General features: G+C 37.7%; 1 protein-coding gene across 1 annotated transcript in view; it reads right to left on the reverse strand.

The window, feature by feature from the left end:
- syne1a (spectrin repeat containing, nuclear envelope 1a) overlaps positions 1-20,115 on the reverse strand; it is a 243,527-nt gene extending 223,412 nt beyond the window's left edge. The window contains exon 1 of the mRNA XM_022663102.2: positions 19,889-20,115. Within this exon, the coding sequence (XP_022518823.2) occupies positions 19,889-19,955 (67 nt within the window). The 5' untranslated portion in view covers positions 19,956-20,115. The remainder of the gene's footprint in view (positions 1-19,888) is intronic.
- Between the last annotated feature and the right edge of the window lie 1,464 nt (positions 20,116-21,579).

Here is a 21,579-nt window from a genome sequence, read left to right on the forward strand (position 1 = left end):
ATGTCCTATCCATTTGGCTCCACTATTAAGCTTTGCTTGGCAATGTTCAACCTCACTCATAAGATAACACCTCATAACTCATACAGATGTGTGCATTCCCAGGCCGTCCCATAAGGTGATACTTCATGATCAATTTTGCTGCTATCCCATGACTTATGGCATGTCAGTATTTAGCATTACAAGTCATATTTTTATATTTCATTTTTCTACAGTTTGAACTCAGCAGTTACTCTTTGCAGTCCATAAAGGACATACATCAAATCATTATTTATTAAGTTAAGTTAAATAAGCCTCTAATATTTCCCATATAAAGTGAAAAATGAGGAATAAGGAATAAATAATACATATAATAATACAGACTCATATGGTAAAACAGATTCACTGTAAAAATAACTATGTTTGTTTTTATTATAACACACAATTATAATACACAATACACATTATGGATTGTTGTGTGCATTTCTAATTAGACGAAGCTCACTGCTGGACAGTGCGGATTAGCAATATGGAAAATGATGAGCCCAAGGAGAGTATTATATCTGTGAGATAATGATAGCTTCATTAATCAAAGTATGATTTCCTATTTTATTCTTTCCCTCCCAAAAGGGTTTTTAATGATGAAAGCCATTAATATCAAATGGCACCTGTCACATGTTATCTGTCTTCAGTTATCTCCTGTTCTCTCGCTCTTGGCCTTAGCCTTTTCCTTGCAGCCGGCACGACAACTGTAAATGAAAATCTGTCTGAGTGTGTGGGTGAGAGAGAGAGAGAGAGAGAGAGCAAAAAGAAAGTATATACATTGACAGCAAACCCTTTACACACACACATACCATGAAAAATATGAATACATTTTAACTCAGTCTGCTAAAAATAACTTCCTCCTTTGTACTTTACCATCAATGGACCAACCAATAGAAAAGATCCAGTGGATCTGGAATAATATCTGGTTGCTCAGATATATACATTTAATTTGAGGCAAATTCAAATGTTTTTGTGTCAGTTATATTGGTCCGGTTGTGTCCAATTGTCCAAGCAAAAGTGCACTTTGTGTCTAAATGTGATAAATTATCACAAAATTCTGAATCAGAAAAGCCACTCCAGCTTATCCTAAAGCTGCTGGATGGAGCTTTATGTCTCTGGAGAACCACAAGTCCAAATCTGTAAGGTTTTACACCTGGCTAGCTGATGATGCATTGGGTATGGTGACCTTAGGTTCATGTACAGTTGCTGCAGATGCATTTATTCAAAGATTATACAAGCTTTGTTTGCACAGCTGAATGTCTGTGTCAGCAGTTGGTGCATCCTGAAGTAGCAGAATTTACTCATTAGATGGGTGTTTCTGGTTACTTCTCTTGTATCTTCTTCACTATTTTTTGTATTACTGATAGGGTTGCTGTAACTGATATTTTATTTTATTTATTTTTGTTGGTTCATTCATTAGTGTTATTATCATGATCAGAAATATAAAGGACATGAAGGCTTGCATTGTTTTTAAATGATGTAAAAAGTAAACTAAACAGAATGTGTTAAAAGGTTTTAATGCATAAGAGCAACAGCCTGCGAAATGAACAGGACTTCTGAAATCTGAACAGAAATCCAAACATGTGCTGACAAATCTTCACTCACTGCCACAGGCACTTATAGAGTTAATTTCCAAGTGAGCTGCTTTTTAGAGATGAAACTGGATGAGTGTGTGTTGGCAGTGGAACAGCACTGTCCCTGTCCGTGGTGCTGAAACATCAATAAGCTCTCTGGGCAGTAAATGCAGTGCAGAGGGCAATTTCACACAACTATACAAACGTAATAACCGCAAAAGCACAGGCTGTGAAAACGGAAAATGGAAACTGAACGCAACAAATAGACGCATGAATTATGAATTATTTTTCATTCAGATAGACAGGGCATAGCCTGTACAAGCAGTTTTCATCTAGATAAATATTTCACCAGCACAGGATAAGACCAAATGTGGAAGAGAGTTTTGATAATGCTTTTTAGGCAAATATACTTTGTTTATTCGCACAAAAATATACAAATATATTTTCTCAGCCCAACCTTTTTATCGACACTTTTTTTCCATATTTAACGTTTGTAAAAATGGTTTGAAATGTACCATTTTTAACAGCAAACAACTGTTTTCTTGGAAGGATCTAGTGAAGCAAAAGAATAAAGTCACACCTCCTCTCAGGGATAAAGTTGATTATCTGTGAGACCAGGAGCCGGTCTAGGCAGGGTTAGGACAGTTTAGCTGTGATGCTAACAGCCGGCTCCGACAGAGTTGGAGCCATGATCCTAAAGACATCCTAAAACAGACAGACTCAGCAGACGTGGAGTGAGTTAACTGTGATGCTAACAGCTCTAAAAGGCCTCTTTAGGGTTTGAGTTACAATGCTAACAGACACAGCAGCCGGGCTCAAATTGGAATAGCCACAAAAGGCTAACATTTGGTTTCAGCAAAGTTAGAGTGGGTTATCTGTGACGCCAGAAGCTGATTTGGACAGGGATGGACAGTTTAGCTGAGATGCTAACAGCTGGCCTCGACAGGGTTGGAGCCATGATCCTACAGACACAGCAGCCAGACTTAGCAAGGTTGAAGTGGATTAACCGGGATGCTAACAGCTGGCCTCAACAGTGTACGGGCTATGATGCTAACAGACACAGCAGCCAGGCTCAGATAGGCTGATACAGTTTAGCCACAATGCTAAAAGACAGTCTCTTTGCGGTTAGAGTTACAAGGCCAACAGACACAGCAGCAATGATGCAAATAGACACAGCAGTCATGTCTGGCAGAGATATTGTGAATGAATGGATGGATGGATGACTGGCTGGCTGAATACAAAGCATTTGTTTTGATCTGAAAGTAATCATCGCACATCTTTAAAATAGGTCATATAAACTGTTCTATTGCCCACAATATATGACTGTGTGATATAAATGCAGATATATTCACAGCTTAAGTTGAAAAATGTTGGACTGTTTGTGTTCCTTTAAGCACTGAAGGATGTCCAGCAAAAAAAAAGTCCAGACCAACACCAACATCTTGATCTTAACTGCACCTGCAGCCATTCAAACTGTGTGTTAGTGTTTTCCCTTCTGTTTCAGACAGATCTGAGTTTATCTAAAGGCTGCAGCCTGTATGTACAGTGGGAAAGGGCCTAAAGGGTCTAAATAGCTTAGTGAGAGACTGAACAGCATCCACAGTGGGTTTACTTTTTTGCAGCCTAAGGATATTTGGGTTTGCTCAATGATTTTAACAGAGCTTTTAGAAAAATGATCTTGGGGAGGCAGAGCACCATCTACTGGAAGTAAAACAGATTTGTTGACAGATTTGTACAAAGTGATGTTAATTTATTCAAAAATGTATGGTCCTTGTTATTGTTATTGTTATTGTGTAGGCTAGAGGTTTTCAAATCTGCACATTGAATACAGATTCCAGTCCTGGTCTTTGTAACCCTTGTAGTGTGGAACTAAATGGCCAGTCAGTTTTGTTAACTGTTCCATTAACTTCCAGTCAGAACAAAACCCTGGATTTCAGATCCTGTAATTTTGCTTTGTTAATAAAACAAATATCTCATTGTCATTGTTGTACTATAGCCCACATTCCTATGGGAGTACGACATACAGTGTATGAGTATTTGGACAGTGACATATTTTGTCATTTTTCTTCTTTGCCACTTTAGACTAACCGCTATTGTTGTACTCTCTCTCACATCACATATAGGAATACTATAGAAAGTATATACAATTAGTTCCATAAGTATTTGGACAGATACAGTCTTTGTTGAAGCAAACATCTCATTGCCATTGTTGTACTGTATCATACATACCATGTAAAAACATCATAGATCTTATATACAGTTAGGTCCATAATATGTGGTCAGTAATTTAAATACTATAAAGAGTATTTGGTTCAAAAGTATTTGGATAATGACAATGTTTGCACTTTTTTATCTTTGTCTATTTAAATTTATTGTCATTGATGAACTGTATCTTACATTCTATAGGTGTATACTTTAGACAGTATACCGTTAGGTCCATAAGTATTTGGATAGTGATTTTTTAAATTACATTTATTGCCATAGTTTTACTATCACATCCAGTATATTAGAACAAAGCCAGAAAGACAATTTCAACTAAACTATTCCACTTACTTATGGATGGCAGTGGAGAAACTGTACTAAAAGTCTACATATTCTGTTGATATAAATGTGTGTTGTTACGCAGGATTATATTTTTACATTGGCTTTTATAAAGAAATATGTAAAGACGCAATTCAGATGGTCATGTTTAATAGGAGAAAGGATATTTGACATTTATACTTATCCTTATATATATTTATCCTTCATTTCCCGACTTTAGAATAAATGGACAAGTACTGAAAATGCAGATTCAGACCTGTTATTACAAACTCTGTTTTAAATGCCAACTTATACTGACATTCTGAAAGTGATTAGAATACAGTAGTATGTAAATTGATCATTGTGTTTCACATTCCTTGATCCACAGTGATATGTGTGTGCTGTGAATCTGTCATAGAAGTCATTACCACCCACAGTGAGCAGTGCAGTGGGTAGTTATGATTGTAACGGACTCACGTCCATATTTAATAAAGGAGGCCCCATTGTGAGGGCTGACTCCAGGGCTAGGCAGCCTCCAGCCACCAGAGGGGGCAACGGGTAGCTTTAGGTGGTAATCAGGCTTGATCAGCAACATCTGTGGCCTGCTTTTAAAACTGGGAAGAACACAGAACAAGCTTTTTTTCTTCTTTTCTGTTCTCTCAACGAAGAGAGAGAAAACATTTAAGTTACAAAAAAGGTAGACTTAACCGTGGAAGGAACACTGTGCCTTCCTCTTCTTTCTGTTTCTTCGATTTTAGTATTTCAGATAACTTTTTTTGTTGGAGGAGCCATTCTTTTTTGTTTGACTATTTTCCCATCTCCTGGGAAAGCCAGCTTCCTCCTGCCATCCTTTGTTCTCTTTTCTCACCAAAATCCCCATATCAGGTGTGGGCGTTTCTTTAGTTTCCCACCTGTTTTCTGGACCCACCTCTTTTAAGTGGTGGAGCGCTCATTTAACAACAAGGCGGCCTGGGTTCAATTCTGCTCCTATTAACTACCTTTACTAGGTAGCTCACCCAGTTAGGAGGCTGTGTTGTGAACCATCATGCATATCACACAGGTAAGTGCAGTGTGCTTTACCTTTCATGTCAAAAGTGAAAAGTCCTATATCAGAGTAATTCACTGTGTAACTATTTAATAGATAATTACACTTGTATGTAGTTGAGCAGAGTGAAAGTGGTCTCTGGAGATCTTTTATAATCAGTGGGATTTCCAGACTGATAGAAATCTGCTCTTTGCGCTGGTCCTGCAGACAGGTACCCCCCTGACTCTCTGTGCTCTTTAAAAGAGGTGCTATATTTCCCACTGCTGTGATTTCCCTAAGGAGCAGCTTTCCATCTGAACATCCGCACATCAACATCCCATAATGATCCACTCCATAAATCTGCACTAATGAACGCCCTGCAGGAACAAACAGGTGCTCACTCCTCTCTCACACACACACACCTCTATCTTCTTCTTGTTCTTTTCCTGTTTAATCCCACTATCTCTTTATCTGTGTTCCCTCATTCCTTGTCTCATCTGTCTCTTTTACACACACCCCTCTCACTCTCATTTTTGGTTTTACGTCCCTGCTGTCTTTCTTTCTCTCCTTTATTGTCCCTCCTTATTTATCTCTCTCTTTCTCTCTCTCTCTCTTTATGTATCTCTTTAAGGCCTGTGATAATAATAATAATCACAATGTTATTGACTCATGCAATGTATCAACATAACCTCAATAAAATTAGCTTATTGCTCATTGTTTTTACTAATTGTGGAGCGCCTGTTGACATATAGTGTTTTTATTAGATTTTTTATTCCAATTCCAATGTTTGAATATCTGGATTTTTCGTAAACTTCTTTGATCTTGAAATGGGAGTAACTGAATTATAGTACTATTATGTTATCATTAAATCAGTGGCATTGTAAAATTACAATAAATTATATATTGTATATATTCAGAATATTGTGCCAAATATACAGAAAAAGCTTAATTTATTTTTTGAATGTCTCTCTATCTTCTTTGACTTTGACTCTCTCTCTGTCACCCCTCTCCCTCTCCTTCATTCCTTTCCCTTTCCCTCTCTCTTTTATTCTCATTTCTCTCTTTTTCTGCTCTACATCACATGCACACATACACACTCGCTCACCCACTCTTATGGCTCTGTTTTACACGTCATTAAAGCAAATGTCTCCGCAAATTGCTATTATGTGTATTCATGTCCTTCAAGTGCTAGAGGACTAGAAAAAGCCCCCCGTACACACCCGCTCTCCTGCAAGCTTCCGCTTTCACTTCCGTCCCGTCTCGCGGCTCTTTCAACCAACTGGTCCCTAAAGCCGCCCAATTAGCACAGTAATGACACGGCTATGATAAGAGGGGCCACACAAATGATCTGATGAACAAGAGGAGATGATTAGCACTATGACTTTGGTGCTCTCTCTGAACCTTCTGGGTTCCGTTCCAGTCAGATGTGCTTACAATGTGTGCTCACTTCTCAGCCACATCTCCTCCACTCCATCCACTCTGCACAAGGGACAGTTTTACAGTCTGACAGCAAAGATGTTTCAACATCAGAATGAGGAACAGGTGTAGGTACAGTACTATACAAGAGAAATTGTAATTTTTTAAATTTTCAACACACACTTTTAGGCATGTCAAAATATTTTTTATTAACTTGAGATCAATAGTTTTTGCTGATCTGATACTGATACTGCATTAAAAAAAGATTTTTGGGTCTGTAATGCCTTCGGTAAGCCAGAATTAAGCATGTCATTCAACTAATAGAATGTCGCGCTGGTAAGCTAATGCTAACAAGCGTCTCTCTCCTAATTTGCAAAAGTTTAACATTTGTAATAGTAGGAATGACAGTTTATTTAATAATAAGTCTACAAGAAGTTCACATAGTCTGTAACACTATAAGCAAACATAATGCTGTATTTGATTGGCTTTTGATTTTAAAATAATACAGATGAGAATAATACAGATGAGATTATTAAATAAATGCAGGATAATATGTGCTACATAAAGCACTGAAAAGAACATCTTTGCTTTAGCTTTGCATCCCACTTCTCCTGGAAGTTCCGGTAGTCACATTCATTGTAGCCTGTGGATGCACAGAAATTATAAGCAATAGCCAAGGATATATATATATTTTTTTTTTTTTTTATTGAATACCTACTATATTATATATACTCTACACTTTTTCTACAGTATGTTTTTATGGAAAATGAATGAAATTTTAACATTAACTGATAGAAAATGCCACACCAACAGAATATGTAAGCGTGGGCTTCTGGGCGTCTGGGGCTAAATCATGTCATGTTGTGGTCCGGCAAGAAGTAGGTCAGACAGGATAAGCCTTTCATCCTCTGCACTGTGCCCACACACTGTCATATTATACAGAGAAGAGTGGATTTGGAGTGTAGTAGTGATGATGATGGAGGTGGTGGGGGTGATGATCAGAGAGACAGTTAGAGCTGAAGCTTTGATAGATGCAATCCAAAGCATCGTTTTTGTTGTGAGCAACATATAGGCTCTCATTAAGATTTAGACGGATGCCAGAGGGCAAAAGAGAGCGTCCCAAAAGAGAGTCCACCATTAGTCTGTTTCTATCTTCTTCCATTAAACTGAAGAAGTCCCAGGATACCTTACAGCTGACACAAGGTCAGCATGCAGCCTCCTGACCCTTACCATGTCACACACAGCTTGCCTGAGGCAAAAGATCTCATTGCTTCTGATCGGTCAAAGGTGCATTGTGATGTGGGGTCGACGGTGGGGAGAATTAGCTGTCGACCTGCTTTTGTAAGATAAGGGCGAAAGGAATTCAAATTCTTTTCCACCTGCAGGCAACTGGTAATGTCATACATGTGCTGGTGGCTGAAGGCACAGCTGAGTTTTATCCGGCTGCCCATCTAATCAATTATTGTCACTCAAGTCCCATCACAAGTCACATTAGTGTCATCAAAGGACACATAAGTAAATCCTTATTATCCAGAAGTTTGGTTTATTTCATGTTACGCCCAAAACACACCCATAATTAATTAAGAGAATTTGTTCATGCCTTTTGCGTGTTTTAAGTGGAAAATGGCAGATTTTTGTGTTCTTACAATACCAAAGACACACTAACACATCCTAAATCAAGCTGCGCTGTGCATGGTTGACGACTTTCCTATAGATCATTAAAATAGGGCCCACTGTCTCTTAGCCCTCAACTGCATGTCCATTTAGGTATGTTGTTAGCATAGTGCTAAATGGTGCAGAGCTTCCAATAATTGTTAAATAAACTGATAAAAGAGGCAATAGTAATGGAACTGTAAAGTTACTGTAAAACGTGAGCCTTACAAATCTAAAGATCTAAACTCCTGAGACCGATCCTGGTCTTGTCTGACAATCTACATTTGGGATTAAAGGAAAATCGTGTTTTTTCTTTTGCAAAACAATATTCCTCTTATGTCTACTACTACCTCACTAGATTATATTCCTCATACATTGCTGCCTTGCATAGAGACTGGAAATATGATTATGGAGAAAAGAACTGTCATTAAAGCTCCTCTCTTGTCTTCAAGCAATTTGAAGCAAAGCCCATTTAGGCTATATTACATGTTGATTTCATGGCCTGCTGACCTCCTACAGCATCTCCTCCATTTTATCCTGAAGGATTTATCTTGAGGTTTAAGGCTAAAACTACATTCTGATTGCAACTGCAGTAATGTACAAAAATGAACATGATTTTCCAAATACATTATTGCACCAGATTCTCATCAGAGAATCCATCATATAATGCAGTTCCACTGCTCCACAGTATTCAATATTGGGGGATTTATACCTCTAACCTCTATACCTGTCTTTGAGGCTCATATGCTGATGCTCTTTTTGCAGTGCTTTTTTAGATTGAGCATGCAAGCAATGGCTGTACCTTACACTAGCTGAATTTATTCATTACAAATAATGTTTAAATACTTTTGGACATGTGATCTGTGCTTCTACATAAACTTCACTAATAAAAAAGCTTCAGTTACTGGAGATTTCTGAGCTCACACTACGGTCAAGGTGACTGTTTGTACTGGCCGGTGGAGAACGGTCCAATCCCTGACATCTCTGGCATATCATTACACACGGCCACTGTGGCCACACGCCAAACCACAGTGCCTTTTTTCTGTTCCCGTGGCTTACTGCCAGTGGTGGTGTGATTGAGTTTAAAGGGAAAGCTGAAGCACATGAGATGACCTTCCCCTTCACCCTCTCTCACGCACATTTTCTCCAACACACATTATTTTCTCTCGCTCCCTTATTGTATCTCTCCCTCTTTCACTCTCTTTCTCTGTTACAAGCTTTTACTTTATTGTGTCAATCTATTGTCATTTTTTCTGTTTATACCTTGAATACTCTCTCTCATTCTCTCTATGTTCTGTATGAGAATGACATCTCTACTACAGTAGTTTCCATTTTGAAAATGTGCAAAAAAAACTGAATGGAAAATATCCATTAGATAATAGATATTTGATGAAAGGATTATGCTAGGTGGAAAAACATATACTACACAATAACCCCTATACTTCCTATACTATCCAATACACACCCTATACTACCCCCATACTACCCTTTAAACCCTATATTACCCAATAATCCCTATACCCTATACTTCCAATACTATCAATATACACCCTATACTACCCCCATACTACCCTTTAAACCCTATACTACCCAATAATCCCTATACCCTATACTTTCTTTACTATCCTATGTACTCTATAGTATCCAATACTTTCTATACACCCTATTCTACCCTATACTACCTTTTAAACCCTATACTACCCAATAATCCCTATACCCTATACTTCCTTTAGTATCCTATACACTCTATAGTATCCAATACTTTCTATATGCCCTATACTACCACATACTTTAATCCCTATTTCTCATCCTTTCTATACTATGCTATTCTCTCTATAGTATCAATACTTCCTATACACCCTATACTACCACATACTACCCTTTAATACCTATATCTTATACATTCTATATTATCCAATACCCTCTGTAGTATCCAATACTTCATATACGTCCTGTACTACCAAATATTTTCCTTTAACCCCTATACCCTGAACTTCCTATACATTCCTATGCTTTCTATTGTATACAACACTTCCTATATACCCTATACTACCACATACTACACTTTAATCCCTATACTACCTTGTCCTACCTTATACTACCTACTACTCCCTATACTATCTAATACTCTGAATACTACCCTATACTACCCAATAATTCCAATAGTCTATACTCCTTATACTATCCTATATACACCCTATACTAACCCATACTACCCTTTAATCCCTATACTAACCTGTCCTGCCCTATAATACACTATTCTCTATACTACCCTATACTACATTATACACCATATACTACTAGAATTTTTTTAATCTCTTCCCTCTTCTTATATTGTTTCTGCCCATAATCACAATAGACTATGTAATGTAAAAAGTTTCTTCACATAAATGTAATTTATTTCACCTTTTTTTCTGATAAAATGTCAGTATTGTGCACAACTTTTGTGAAATGTTTTAATGAAAACATGGCTTGTTTCCAGATGACCAGAGTGTATTACACTAAAGTATGTCCTTTAGCACACTAATATTAGGCACTGAGAACAACCACAAACCACAAACATTATTATTATAAAACTGACACCTGCTTCCAAATCTACAAAAACATGTTTGCATGTTATCTTTGTCATGGTTGGTTTACCAAGTGTTTCCCATTTTGTAAATTCAAACTGCACTTATCTGATTATAAGGCAAACACTGGAGCTATGATAGTGCAGTTATTGACTCATAAGCCTGTAAATATGTAATTAGAGTTGCATGCATTTTGGAAACTTCTAGTCTATCTACTCAACTTTGTGAAATGTGTATTTTATTACATGAAACTCATTAAAGGATGATTGTACCCCAATTGCTGACAATCAGCTAAAGCTTGTTTGGTGCTGAAAATGTGTTTCTTTAGTTTTGTAGTGGAGCTACACAGCAATAAAATACGTGTCTCAGTTCATTATGGTCTATCAACAAAATCCAGTATTGAACCCCCAAAAAACTAAATAGTTTGGGTGCACAGCTGTGACCCAAAGGCACAGCAATCAAATTGCACAGACCTGTCATTAACACCACATGGACATCAGGCTGGCTATTAAGTTCCCCTGGCCATGCAACGCTGCCGGCCATAAGGAAGGCGATCCTTAATGAGCGCTGACACTTAGAGACTGCCTTCACAAACACAGACATGTTAAAAGAAGCCTTCAAAATAAACTTCTCTGTGGGTGGGGATGCTCTGTTCCAACTGCCCACGCAAAACACCACTGCAATGTGGGGGACAGCAAGGAGCGTCACTTTCTAGATAATGAGAGACGAAAAATGGCAGAATTCCTCAGCATATGGAAAGAGTTTTAGCCTGCGAGGCCTTCAAAGCACACACCCCCTTTTGCTGCCATATGGTGCCACTAATTGCTGTTTTTTTCCTCTTTCCCGCCTTCTAACAACCTTTTTTTCCCTAACAACCTGTCACTGTTTGGACATGAGCTGCTGGAAAAGGGGGACACTGGAAAAGGGGAAACTCTGTCTGTGTTTGTGCCCAGTGCTGCACTGTCCGAGTGGGCTTTAACAGAAATGATGTTAAAAAGAGGAGAAGCTGGGAAAAGCAATGTTTCTTGTGATATATGCAAATGCAATCATAAAGTGTTGCATGTTCGTATGAATAAACGATCTAGAGATTTTGAGCACATATTGGAAGAAAACCATAAAAGATCCTTCACACAAATTGTATAAGTAATTACTGTTGGGTTAGCTATGTAGGGATGGGAGGAGTGTACAAAAGAGCCTTTTATATCCCAGAACAAGATGGGAGAATGCAGGAAATAAAAGGAAAATGAATGGAAATATACAAGATGAAGGCTATGTAAGTGTAAGTGTGTGTGTGTGTGTGTGTGTGTGTCTGTGTGTAGTGTGGGGGGGGGATGATGGGGTGCGCACATGCACATGAGAGACAGGTGTTCATTAGCAAGAGTCGTCTCTACATCCGTGCTTCTAGACAGTACACAGCATCTGAATGTATCTGCAGCCCAGTGAACGTCCCCACTGATCAGCATTTCTTTTGTTTTAAACAGCAAGGGGAGCTAAACATGGCCTATTCACACACACAGAAAAGCAAAGTGGCCTGATCAAAGCATTGGAACAAATTAGGCTAATTCACTCTCAATTCAGACACTTCATTCAAGGGACAAGCAAATAAGAAACTGTGATTTCTTCATGCACCAATGGCATGCAGTTTCTTTATAAAAGGACATTTGGCAAAGAATGTGAAGCCATGGGTTAAACTAGTTAGAATTCAAGGCACAACAAAATGGTATAAAAAAGAGAAGAAGCCCCCAAATCTGTGCTCTAGCAAGGCCAATTTCACCTTATTTCAAAAAGCATGTACAGATGCACACACACACATGTTTGTTTACGCAAAATATGAGGATATAGGGTCGGGCATGCTCATACATTTGTGTATTGTATATCATCACTGTATATTGCTAAAAATCATTGTATCTTCAGGAAATATATATAAATGAAATTAACTTTTTGGAAGGCCAATTATATCACTAGTAATGCATCCAACACTAGAAGGGTGAAGACTAGCACATGCCTCGTGCAACACATGTGCAACACATCTACCCACCCAGAGAGGCCAATTGTGCTCTCTCAGACTCCAGCTGCTGATGGAAAGCAGCATGATAAGGGATTCAAACCAGCAATTACAGGGACAGTTACTGAGACCCCAATTTTTCAGACCCTCAAGATATTGTATTAAAAAGGAGAAACAGATCACAAAAAAGGAGTAAGACAAATGAGCAAATCTAGGGAGTCAGAATTCAAAACCAAAAAAAAATCTAACTTAATATACTTCACAGAGTCGTTTGTAAATTAAGCAGCAATTTATATTAAAACTGAGGTAATTGTAAACTGGTGATAGTGATTAGTATTGTGGTGACCAGGACTGGGAAAACAGTTCCTGATTGGCTGGTGGAGATGTTGTGTCTATGACATGATAAGCAGGAGGATTATAGGTATTAAGTGTAGTTTGAGATTCGATGGAGGCAATGGGAGAGGTCAGAAGTCTGTCATGAATGGGACATACTAGAAAGGGGACATACATTTTAGGCAGCAATTAAACAGTTGTTTTTTAGTTGTTGTGTTAAAGCAGAAACAGTGGTTAGGTATTAGGATGAGAGTGAATTTTACAAGAGATTTTAATGGTTCGATAACTAGGTCAGAATATCTCAAACACATCAGACAGTGGTGGCTCTGTGGTTAAAGCACTGCCCCTTAGTAATAATGTTGTGGGTATGATACCCAGGCTCAGCAAACTGCCACTTTGGGTCCTTGAGCAAGGCCCCTAAGATGCACTGCCCCCTAGGTGCCACAGGTATCCTCACAGTATGTCTCTGAGTGTTTGTGTTCACTGGTGTGTATATGTGTGTGTGTGTTCACTGCACGGATGGGTTAAAGGCTGAGGCCTCTTTACCCAGCACAGGTACGGTCCACTTACAGTGGAAAAATATCAGAACTGGATCATAAAGATGCTACTGTCTTGGTTTCTGCTCCAATCAAATGACTTATATGTAATCCACATCATATACAGTATTTACAGTGAATATTTTATATGTAGTATAGATAGTCTATTGTTTAGCTCCTGAGTGTGTGTAGTCTCTTGTACTCTTGTTCTTGTGCATGCTCTGAGGCGTGTTTCAGTTCTACTGGTATTTCAGGGATGTGTTTTGCTTGTAAATGATACTTCAGACTCGATGTACTTAAGATATAAACAGATTGACAGCCCTGCTGCAGCTGGAAATAACTCTGGTTCTATTAAGAGAGCCTCAGAAGGACTGAACAGCTATATTTGAATCAGAAGGCTGCAGTCTTAAGTCTCAAATGGCTCCTTACTTTCTTTACAGCGCACAACATATATCAGAAAGCTGTGGTTTGTTCATGCATTAAAGCATTATCATTTGGGATTTTGTATTGAAGTTGTTTTAACCGTTCATATCAATCATTTATAATGCTCCACTGACTTGTAATAGAGGAAATAGCATTTCTATCATTGCTACTCTGGACTCGGCATGCTGCTAACTGCACAATGAACCTTTGGAAAAGCAGGCAGGACAGCGTTCTGCAGAAACTTTTTTATATTTATAGAAAATCCACATGATTTTTTTCACTTTTAGTAAAAGTTGTGTATTTCTCAGCTTGTCCAGAAATGGATGTGTAACGCATGAATTCCACTTCTAAGCTGTAGGGGGAGCAGAGGAGCAAGAAATACACATTCTCACATAGTGCTGCTTTATTTATTTAAATTTAAAAAGGAGTCATATAGTGAAAGTTTTCTATGTTTTTTCCCCTTAGGCTATAGGGGCAAAAGTATTGGGTCCCCTGCTCATTTATTGTTCATTCTTAAATTAACAGTATTAAACATATGTTTATTCTGCTTTTGTTGAAGTAACTGTCTCCAATGTCGAGGGAAGACCTTCTACAGGGTTTTGGAGAACTGCTGTGAGGATGTGATTGCATTTAATGAAAAGAGCATTAGTGAGGTCAGGATGCTGAATGGTCATCATCACACCTCATCTCCCAATCCCCAACTTATCCCAAAGGATCAGGATGGAGCACCATCATTTATGGGATCACAGCTCCATACTGCTAATAGACTAGACCAGCTGTGTTTGTGCATTTGCACATCTGTGAAAGCAATAGATGTAAGCTAATGTGGCTATATGTTTTAATTAAAGAAGTGTCCAAAACATTTGTACAATATAGTGTAGCATAGTTTGAAAACTTAGGGTGGGCCTCATTGAGATGTATTAGAAATGTAATGTGTTAGCGCATCATTACCTATAGAGAGCAGGTACCAAGGGGTGCCAATACAGGTAGCTGTCCAAACATATAGACAAAACAGAGATGATTTCCATAACCTCAATACCTCAATAACAACACCCATAACACATGCACACATGCGCACACAGCAAAAGGCCAGCTGTTTGCTCTGACTGATAAAGAACCTGAGTTGGATGGACACACCCGCAGCAGTAAAATCAGAAAAGTCTTAAGCTATTTAAAGAGCAGTTTGTACTTAAATGCAAATAACACACACTCTGAGTGTTTCTCTGCAGCAGTGCGGCAGATCCCTGCTTCATTAACTTCATCTGTTCTTGGGAATTCCTCCCATGAGAAACACCATGATCATGATATAAATGGTGCTGTTATGCAGACATCCTGCAGAAATATATATTGCTAAATTATGCATATACTGACAGATACAGCCGTTATAGAAGGGTTTTGCCATTCTGGCCCTACTGAACACGTTCAGCATCATGTGACTTAACCCCCATTCTCCATCATCTAAGTGGTCCATCAATCTTCCTGCTCAAGATCTGAGATGTTTCTATTTTTATATTACAAAAAATATATTTTTTTACTATACAGATAATATTATGTGTATATATATATATATATTGCAGTATATATTAATTCTGATATATTACATCCTACATCCTTTCATTTTACCAAGGCAACTGAATTGTCTGCTGAAGGTAGAAAGAAAAAGCCCAGCAAAAATGAGCAGAATTAATAAAACAAAGCTATTGTTTTTTGCTCGCTAAAACCTAAGCTTATTTTGGTTTGTTTGGTCACTGTCATTTGTTGCCGCTGTCTCTGGCACCAGCAGTGGAAATAAATTCAGACTATTGTTAAAGCGCAGATTGGACCAGGACTGCTATAAGCTCTGCTCAGGCAAAACAAAATGCAGAGAGAGTTTAATTTACGAAATGAGAGGAACATAATGCTTCACTCAAAGTACTGCTTATTAACAGTGCTCTAAAAAAATAGGGAGGGGGATTCTAACAAACTCCAGGACAAGAAATCTATTATTTTCTGAGAGATGATAATCATTGTTACAAAGACAAATGAGAGTTCATATTCTCTATAATTAAAATTCAGAGTTCTTCCTCAGAGCCTGACATGACAAAGACAAAAGAAGATGAGCGAGGGAGGGGGAACTATAGCAGCTGGTGAAAGACTGATTTGGTGAATATTGCTGCTATATTTGGCGGCCTCTTAATGCATCAAAATGTCTAATTATCTGATTTAATCAATTTTCTTGCCATGTACGAGTGTCTTATTAGTAAATGTTGCAATATTAGAATGTCTGGTTAAAGGAGGTCTTATTTAGAGAATTTAACAGTATTAAACAGTCTGATATTGCAAATGTTGCTATATTACAGTGTCTGATTAAATACATTTTTGAGCTATTCTATGAAAGTGTCTGATTTATACTAGAATATTAGGTTACTTTATTTTAAAGTCTGATTTAGTGAATTTTACTATACTAGATTGTCTGGTCATACTAATGTTGCAATATTAAGGTTGATTTAGTAAACATTATTATTATATTATTCTAATTTTGTGAACCATGCTATATTAGAGTGTCTAATTTCATAAATTGTGAAAAGCGTTTTTATTTTCTCTTTACAACAAAGTATATGTAAATTGAGATAGGGGTAGATAAAACATTTACAAAATCAGACTTAACTAAATCGTAGTGTAGTAACATTCACTAAATCAGACTTTCTAATATTGCAATATTTACTATATATACTATATATAATATTTACTATATATATACAATAATATCACTGCAATACAACAACATTCCCTAAATCAGACATTCTATCATAGCACATTTTGTTATATCAAATATTCTTACATAACAGTATTGACTAAATCAGTTTTCTAATAAAGCAACCTTTTGAAAATAGACATATTATAACTATATTATTTAACAATGCTGTTTTAAAATGTGTGAAATTCAATTAATATTTCTATTTTGTAATGTTTGAAAATCTTTGCCTCAACCTCTCTTTCTCACTCTCTTTGTCATACCCCATAACCTTAGCACACCTTTTCACTTTCTGTTTCACTTTTTCCAGTTTTTCCCTTCATCCTCTATCTGAGGTAATTTTAATTAACCTTGTCTCATCTCTCTCTCTCCCATCTCTTTCCTGACCCCAGCCTGAGCTCACAATGTCAGTTTCACATTTAGAGTAACTTATGTCACTCTTTCTTCTCAAACCTTAAAGTTTAGCATCCCTGAAATAGCTTAGCTTAATAGACAATAGCCCCTTGCAGATTTATCTTATTAGAGAACCTTTTTTTAAACTATCTGTAATAACTTTGTAGCTATGCATTCATAATTACTTGTAATATATTTACTTTTACGGTCAATTATAGCAGGACAGCTTATGTAAATACATATTTAAACTGTGCACATGTAAGAGAAAAACAGTCTCTGGTTACACTTGAGGGTAATCATATTGTACTTGAATCATATTATACTTGAATAAATAACTGAGAGTAATCCTATTATAAACATTATTTCCTGTTAAGACATTTGAGATACTAAAGTTGATATACCTTTATTATTTTTATATTTATAGAAGCTGTATGCTTGCAATGCATTTGTCAAAACAAGATAAGAGAAGGTAAGACCTTATTGCCCTAACCACCTGTAGTTACATTGTTATTACACGTATTGGTAATCTTTAACTACAAGTTTAATAGGGACATTAGATATAAGCAAACACATAAAATTTACTTGGCAGGTTAAATGCGATGCTAACAGGTATAGCAGCCAGGCTTGTCAGGTATAGAGCAGGTTAGCTGCAATGCTAACAGACTCAGCAGTCGAGCTTTGCAGGGTTGAAGCAGGTTAGCTGCAGTGCTTAAAGACTCCACAGCTGGGCCTGGCAAGGTTGGAGCAGGTTATTTACGATGCCAACAAATACAGCTGGTAACAGACACAGCAGCTAGTTTGTCAGGGTTGGTGCAGGTTAGCTGCAATGCTAACTGCCAGGCTCAGTGCGGTTGAAGCCGCAGTGCAAACACACACAGCAGTCAGGCTCTGCAGAGTTTGGAGAGGGTTAGCTGTGTGGTTCAACAGGGCTGGATCAGTAATGCAAACAGACACAGTATCAGGGCTTTGCAGGGTTTGTGACGGGTTCAGCATCACTTATTATTATGATTGGTTTCCTACAGCTTTAAAAACGTTCTGTTTTCCAGATGAAAGATACAGGCGGTACAGGGCTAGGATAGAAATGTTAACTGAGGCTGACTTATAAATTTGTTTTGGGACTGCAATTTCATAATAATTTATACAATTGTGAAGCAGCGGTGGCAATTTAAGTGAATGTATATAGTGGTAACACTGTATGCGACACCTTAAAGGAGAACTCCTCAGTATAAACTTTTGTTAAATAGCCCACCTCCGCATTCTGAATACAGCGCCTTTAGTCGATTCTCCCAACAGGCTTACAATGTTAGCGATAGGGGCATAGCGTTGCCCATGCAAAGGAAATCAACATTTTTTCACCATTAACAAGCTCAAAGTTATTCCATACTTTATTGGTAGATAAAGTATTTAAAAGCCTGACATTTAAAACAATGCACTGAGAACATTGAAAGTGTACAGTTAGTTTATTAAAAACACTATTTATACACTCAGTAACTTTTAAGTTGTTCTTCAGGTGCCGCCATCTTGAAATTGTATCACGATAAGGTGACTGACAAGCATGAACGAATAGGTAGGATAGGAAAACAGATTGCAAAATTAATTCTGTATATAAGCATACATTTCTGCTGTTGCTGAAAATATCTCATCTACAATATTCATGCATTTTACTAATGAAGTGTGCTCTACTGTGTAAAAGCTAATTTGAGCCTTTTTAATGGTGTAAAAATAGATTTTATTTTTGTATAGGCAACACTATGCCCCTATCGCTAGCATTGGAAGCCTGTTGGAAGTATCAGCTAAAAGTACTATATTTTGGAATGCTGGGGGTGAACGAAGGTGGGTTATTTGACAAGGGTTTTTACTGATTTCCATGTTTCACTACAACCCAAGTCTATTTCACACCGGATTTCTCCTTTAATTCCCTTTGAGGTGAAGGTCAATGTTTGTATTAGATTGTTGACTGTGTTTGTTCATTCATCTTATGTTGTTGTTCTGGATGCTTCACTGGGGGTTTAAGAGAGTCACTCCCCTACATGAATTTAATGTCACATCAAAAAGTCAAAAAGATTTAATTCAAGCCAAAATACTGGGAATAAGCAATGGCTCATTCAGTGTGTTACAACTACATTATGCTGCATATTAATTGCATAGTATTTACTGAATAATTCATTAGTATTACTTAATGACTCATTATTTAGTCCAGTAGTGCAGATAACAAGTCTTAAGGTTGAAACAGGATAAGACATAGATAAGACATAGAGTTTAAGAGATGAATAATTGCAGGGTACCATACACACATACACACACACACACACACTGAATTCTGAAGGACGATGCTGCAACCACGGACCCCAAAATAACAGATCTCAATGCAGCAGATACAATGTATTTGCTGCCTAAGGTGATCCCTGCACAATGTCAGTGTGCATATGCAGCAGTGCTTAGTCATTGCTTACGCATGGTAAGTGATTAAATGCAGCTTACAGACAGCAGGTATCAGTGGGTTTGCAAAGGAATATGCAGCCACAACTTCACAATACCCATTCAAACTCCCACAAACTCCTGTTCTGTGATGATATTAAAAAAAGCCTTATAGGTTTCTATGCTGTTTCCAGTGCAGGCTTCTGCTGTGTCATCCTCCAGCACAGCAGTGAGGTCACCTTAAAAGAAAGCATGCATAAGCACCCACCCTGCAGCCGCTGCATTTCATTGGCGATCTCCCTGGCCGAGCGGCCGTAGTGCCCGGCTGATGCCATCCCGCTGGTCCAGGGCACCTGAGTCCAGTGGTTTAATCCATGCTTCAGACATCAGCTGCAAGGTGATGCATTTGCAAGGGCAGACTGAGGAGGCCTGCAGAAAAAAAAAAACCTGTGTGCTTTTCTAGCTCTTCAGAACAAGTTGTACCTCAGCAGCCTCTCCCCACTCTCTCTCTCTCTCTCTCTCTCTCTCTCTCTCTATCATACACACACACACACACACACACATGCACACACACCCAGTCCTTTAAGCCTTGGCACTAGCTGCCACTGCCACCTGCTGTCCAATCAGAGTGCAGCTTTTAAAAGGTAGAACAGAAGCCTTCTGACCAATCATGAGGCTGGAGATTGTGTATGCTGTATTCATAGATTTGCCCTGACTGAGCTGAAGGTTAGGGTCAAGCCTAGGCAATTTTAGTATACAGCTCTGGAAAACAATACGGGACCACTTAAAAATTATGAATTTCTTTAAAAAAATCGAAAACCTCTGTAATATAATCAAGAAGAAGATGGATGATCACAAGCCTTCACTCTAAAAAACAGAGGTACGATATGAGTACTTTTTTGTACTCGAAGGTACACTCTTTATAATTGTACCCTCAAAGGTACAATATTGGTCTTTACGGGGTCAGATTTGTTCCCTCTGAAGTACAAAGTCATTTCTAACAGCAATAAGTACAAATTTGTACCATTTAACCAGCCAAAGGGTACATTCAGTATTCTGTATCACTGTACTAATGAACAATATATATTTAAATTGCACATTTTTTATTTGAAAGCCAGACAATTTTGTATCATCAAGTTTTTGAGCCATATTTAGTTGATGATAATGTTTATAATCTTTATAATCTTTACTGCCACAAAAACCATGGGTACAAAAAAGGACTTTCACTGAAAGGTACTTTTTTGTGCCTCAATATAAGGTACAGCCCCAGCGACAAGCTTTGTACTCTTTTAAGTACAAATCTGTACTTACATTTCTTAGAGTGTTCAAACCAAACTCAACTGCTTGAATTTTTGCACCAGGAGTGGCATAAAGTTATCTAAAAGCAGTGTGTAAGACTGGTGGAGGAGAACATGCCAAGAAGCATGAATACTGTGATTAAACACCAGCGTTATTCAACCAAATATTGATTTCTGAACTCTTTCATCAGTCATTTCTCATTTTCTGCAAATAAATTAGGAAGAAATGTTGCAGTTAATGTTGTAGAATAAAACAACATGGTTCATTTTACTCAAACATAAACCTATAAATAGCAAAATCAGAGTGAACTCATTCAGAAACTGAAACTGATTGTTAAATAATATTATTTATATAAATGTACACACTTACATATAACATAGGCATGATTTACAACTTGAATATATAGGTTTGCAGATCAGATCTGTTCATCTCTGTTTCTTCTGTAAACAGTATAATTCAATGGGGATTTATTATAGTCTACTCTTCTAAAAAGGGTTTAGGATGCTGGAACTTTGCTGTGAGAACATGACTGCATTAAGCCGCAAAATCATAAGTGAGGTAGAATGATGAATAATAGTTCCTGATCACACACTCCACTTCATCTCATACCAATGATATTGAAAGGAGATTGCTTTTTTAAAGCTTCCATGATTTAGTAGT

The sequence above is a fragment of the Astyanax mexicanus genome, chromosome 1, assembly GCF_023375975.1.
Source record: "Astyanax mexicanus isolate ESR-SI-001 chromosome 1, AstMex3_surface, whole genome shotgun sequence".
NCBI classification, from domain to species: Eukaryota; Metazoa; Chordata; class Actinopteri; order Characiformes; family Acestrorhamphidae; genus Astyanax; species Astyanax mexicanus.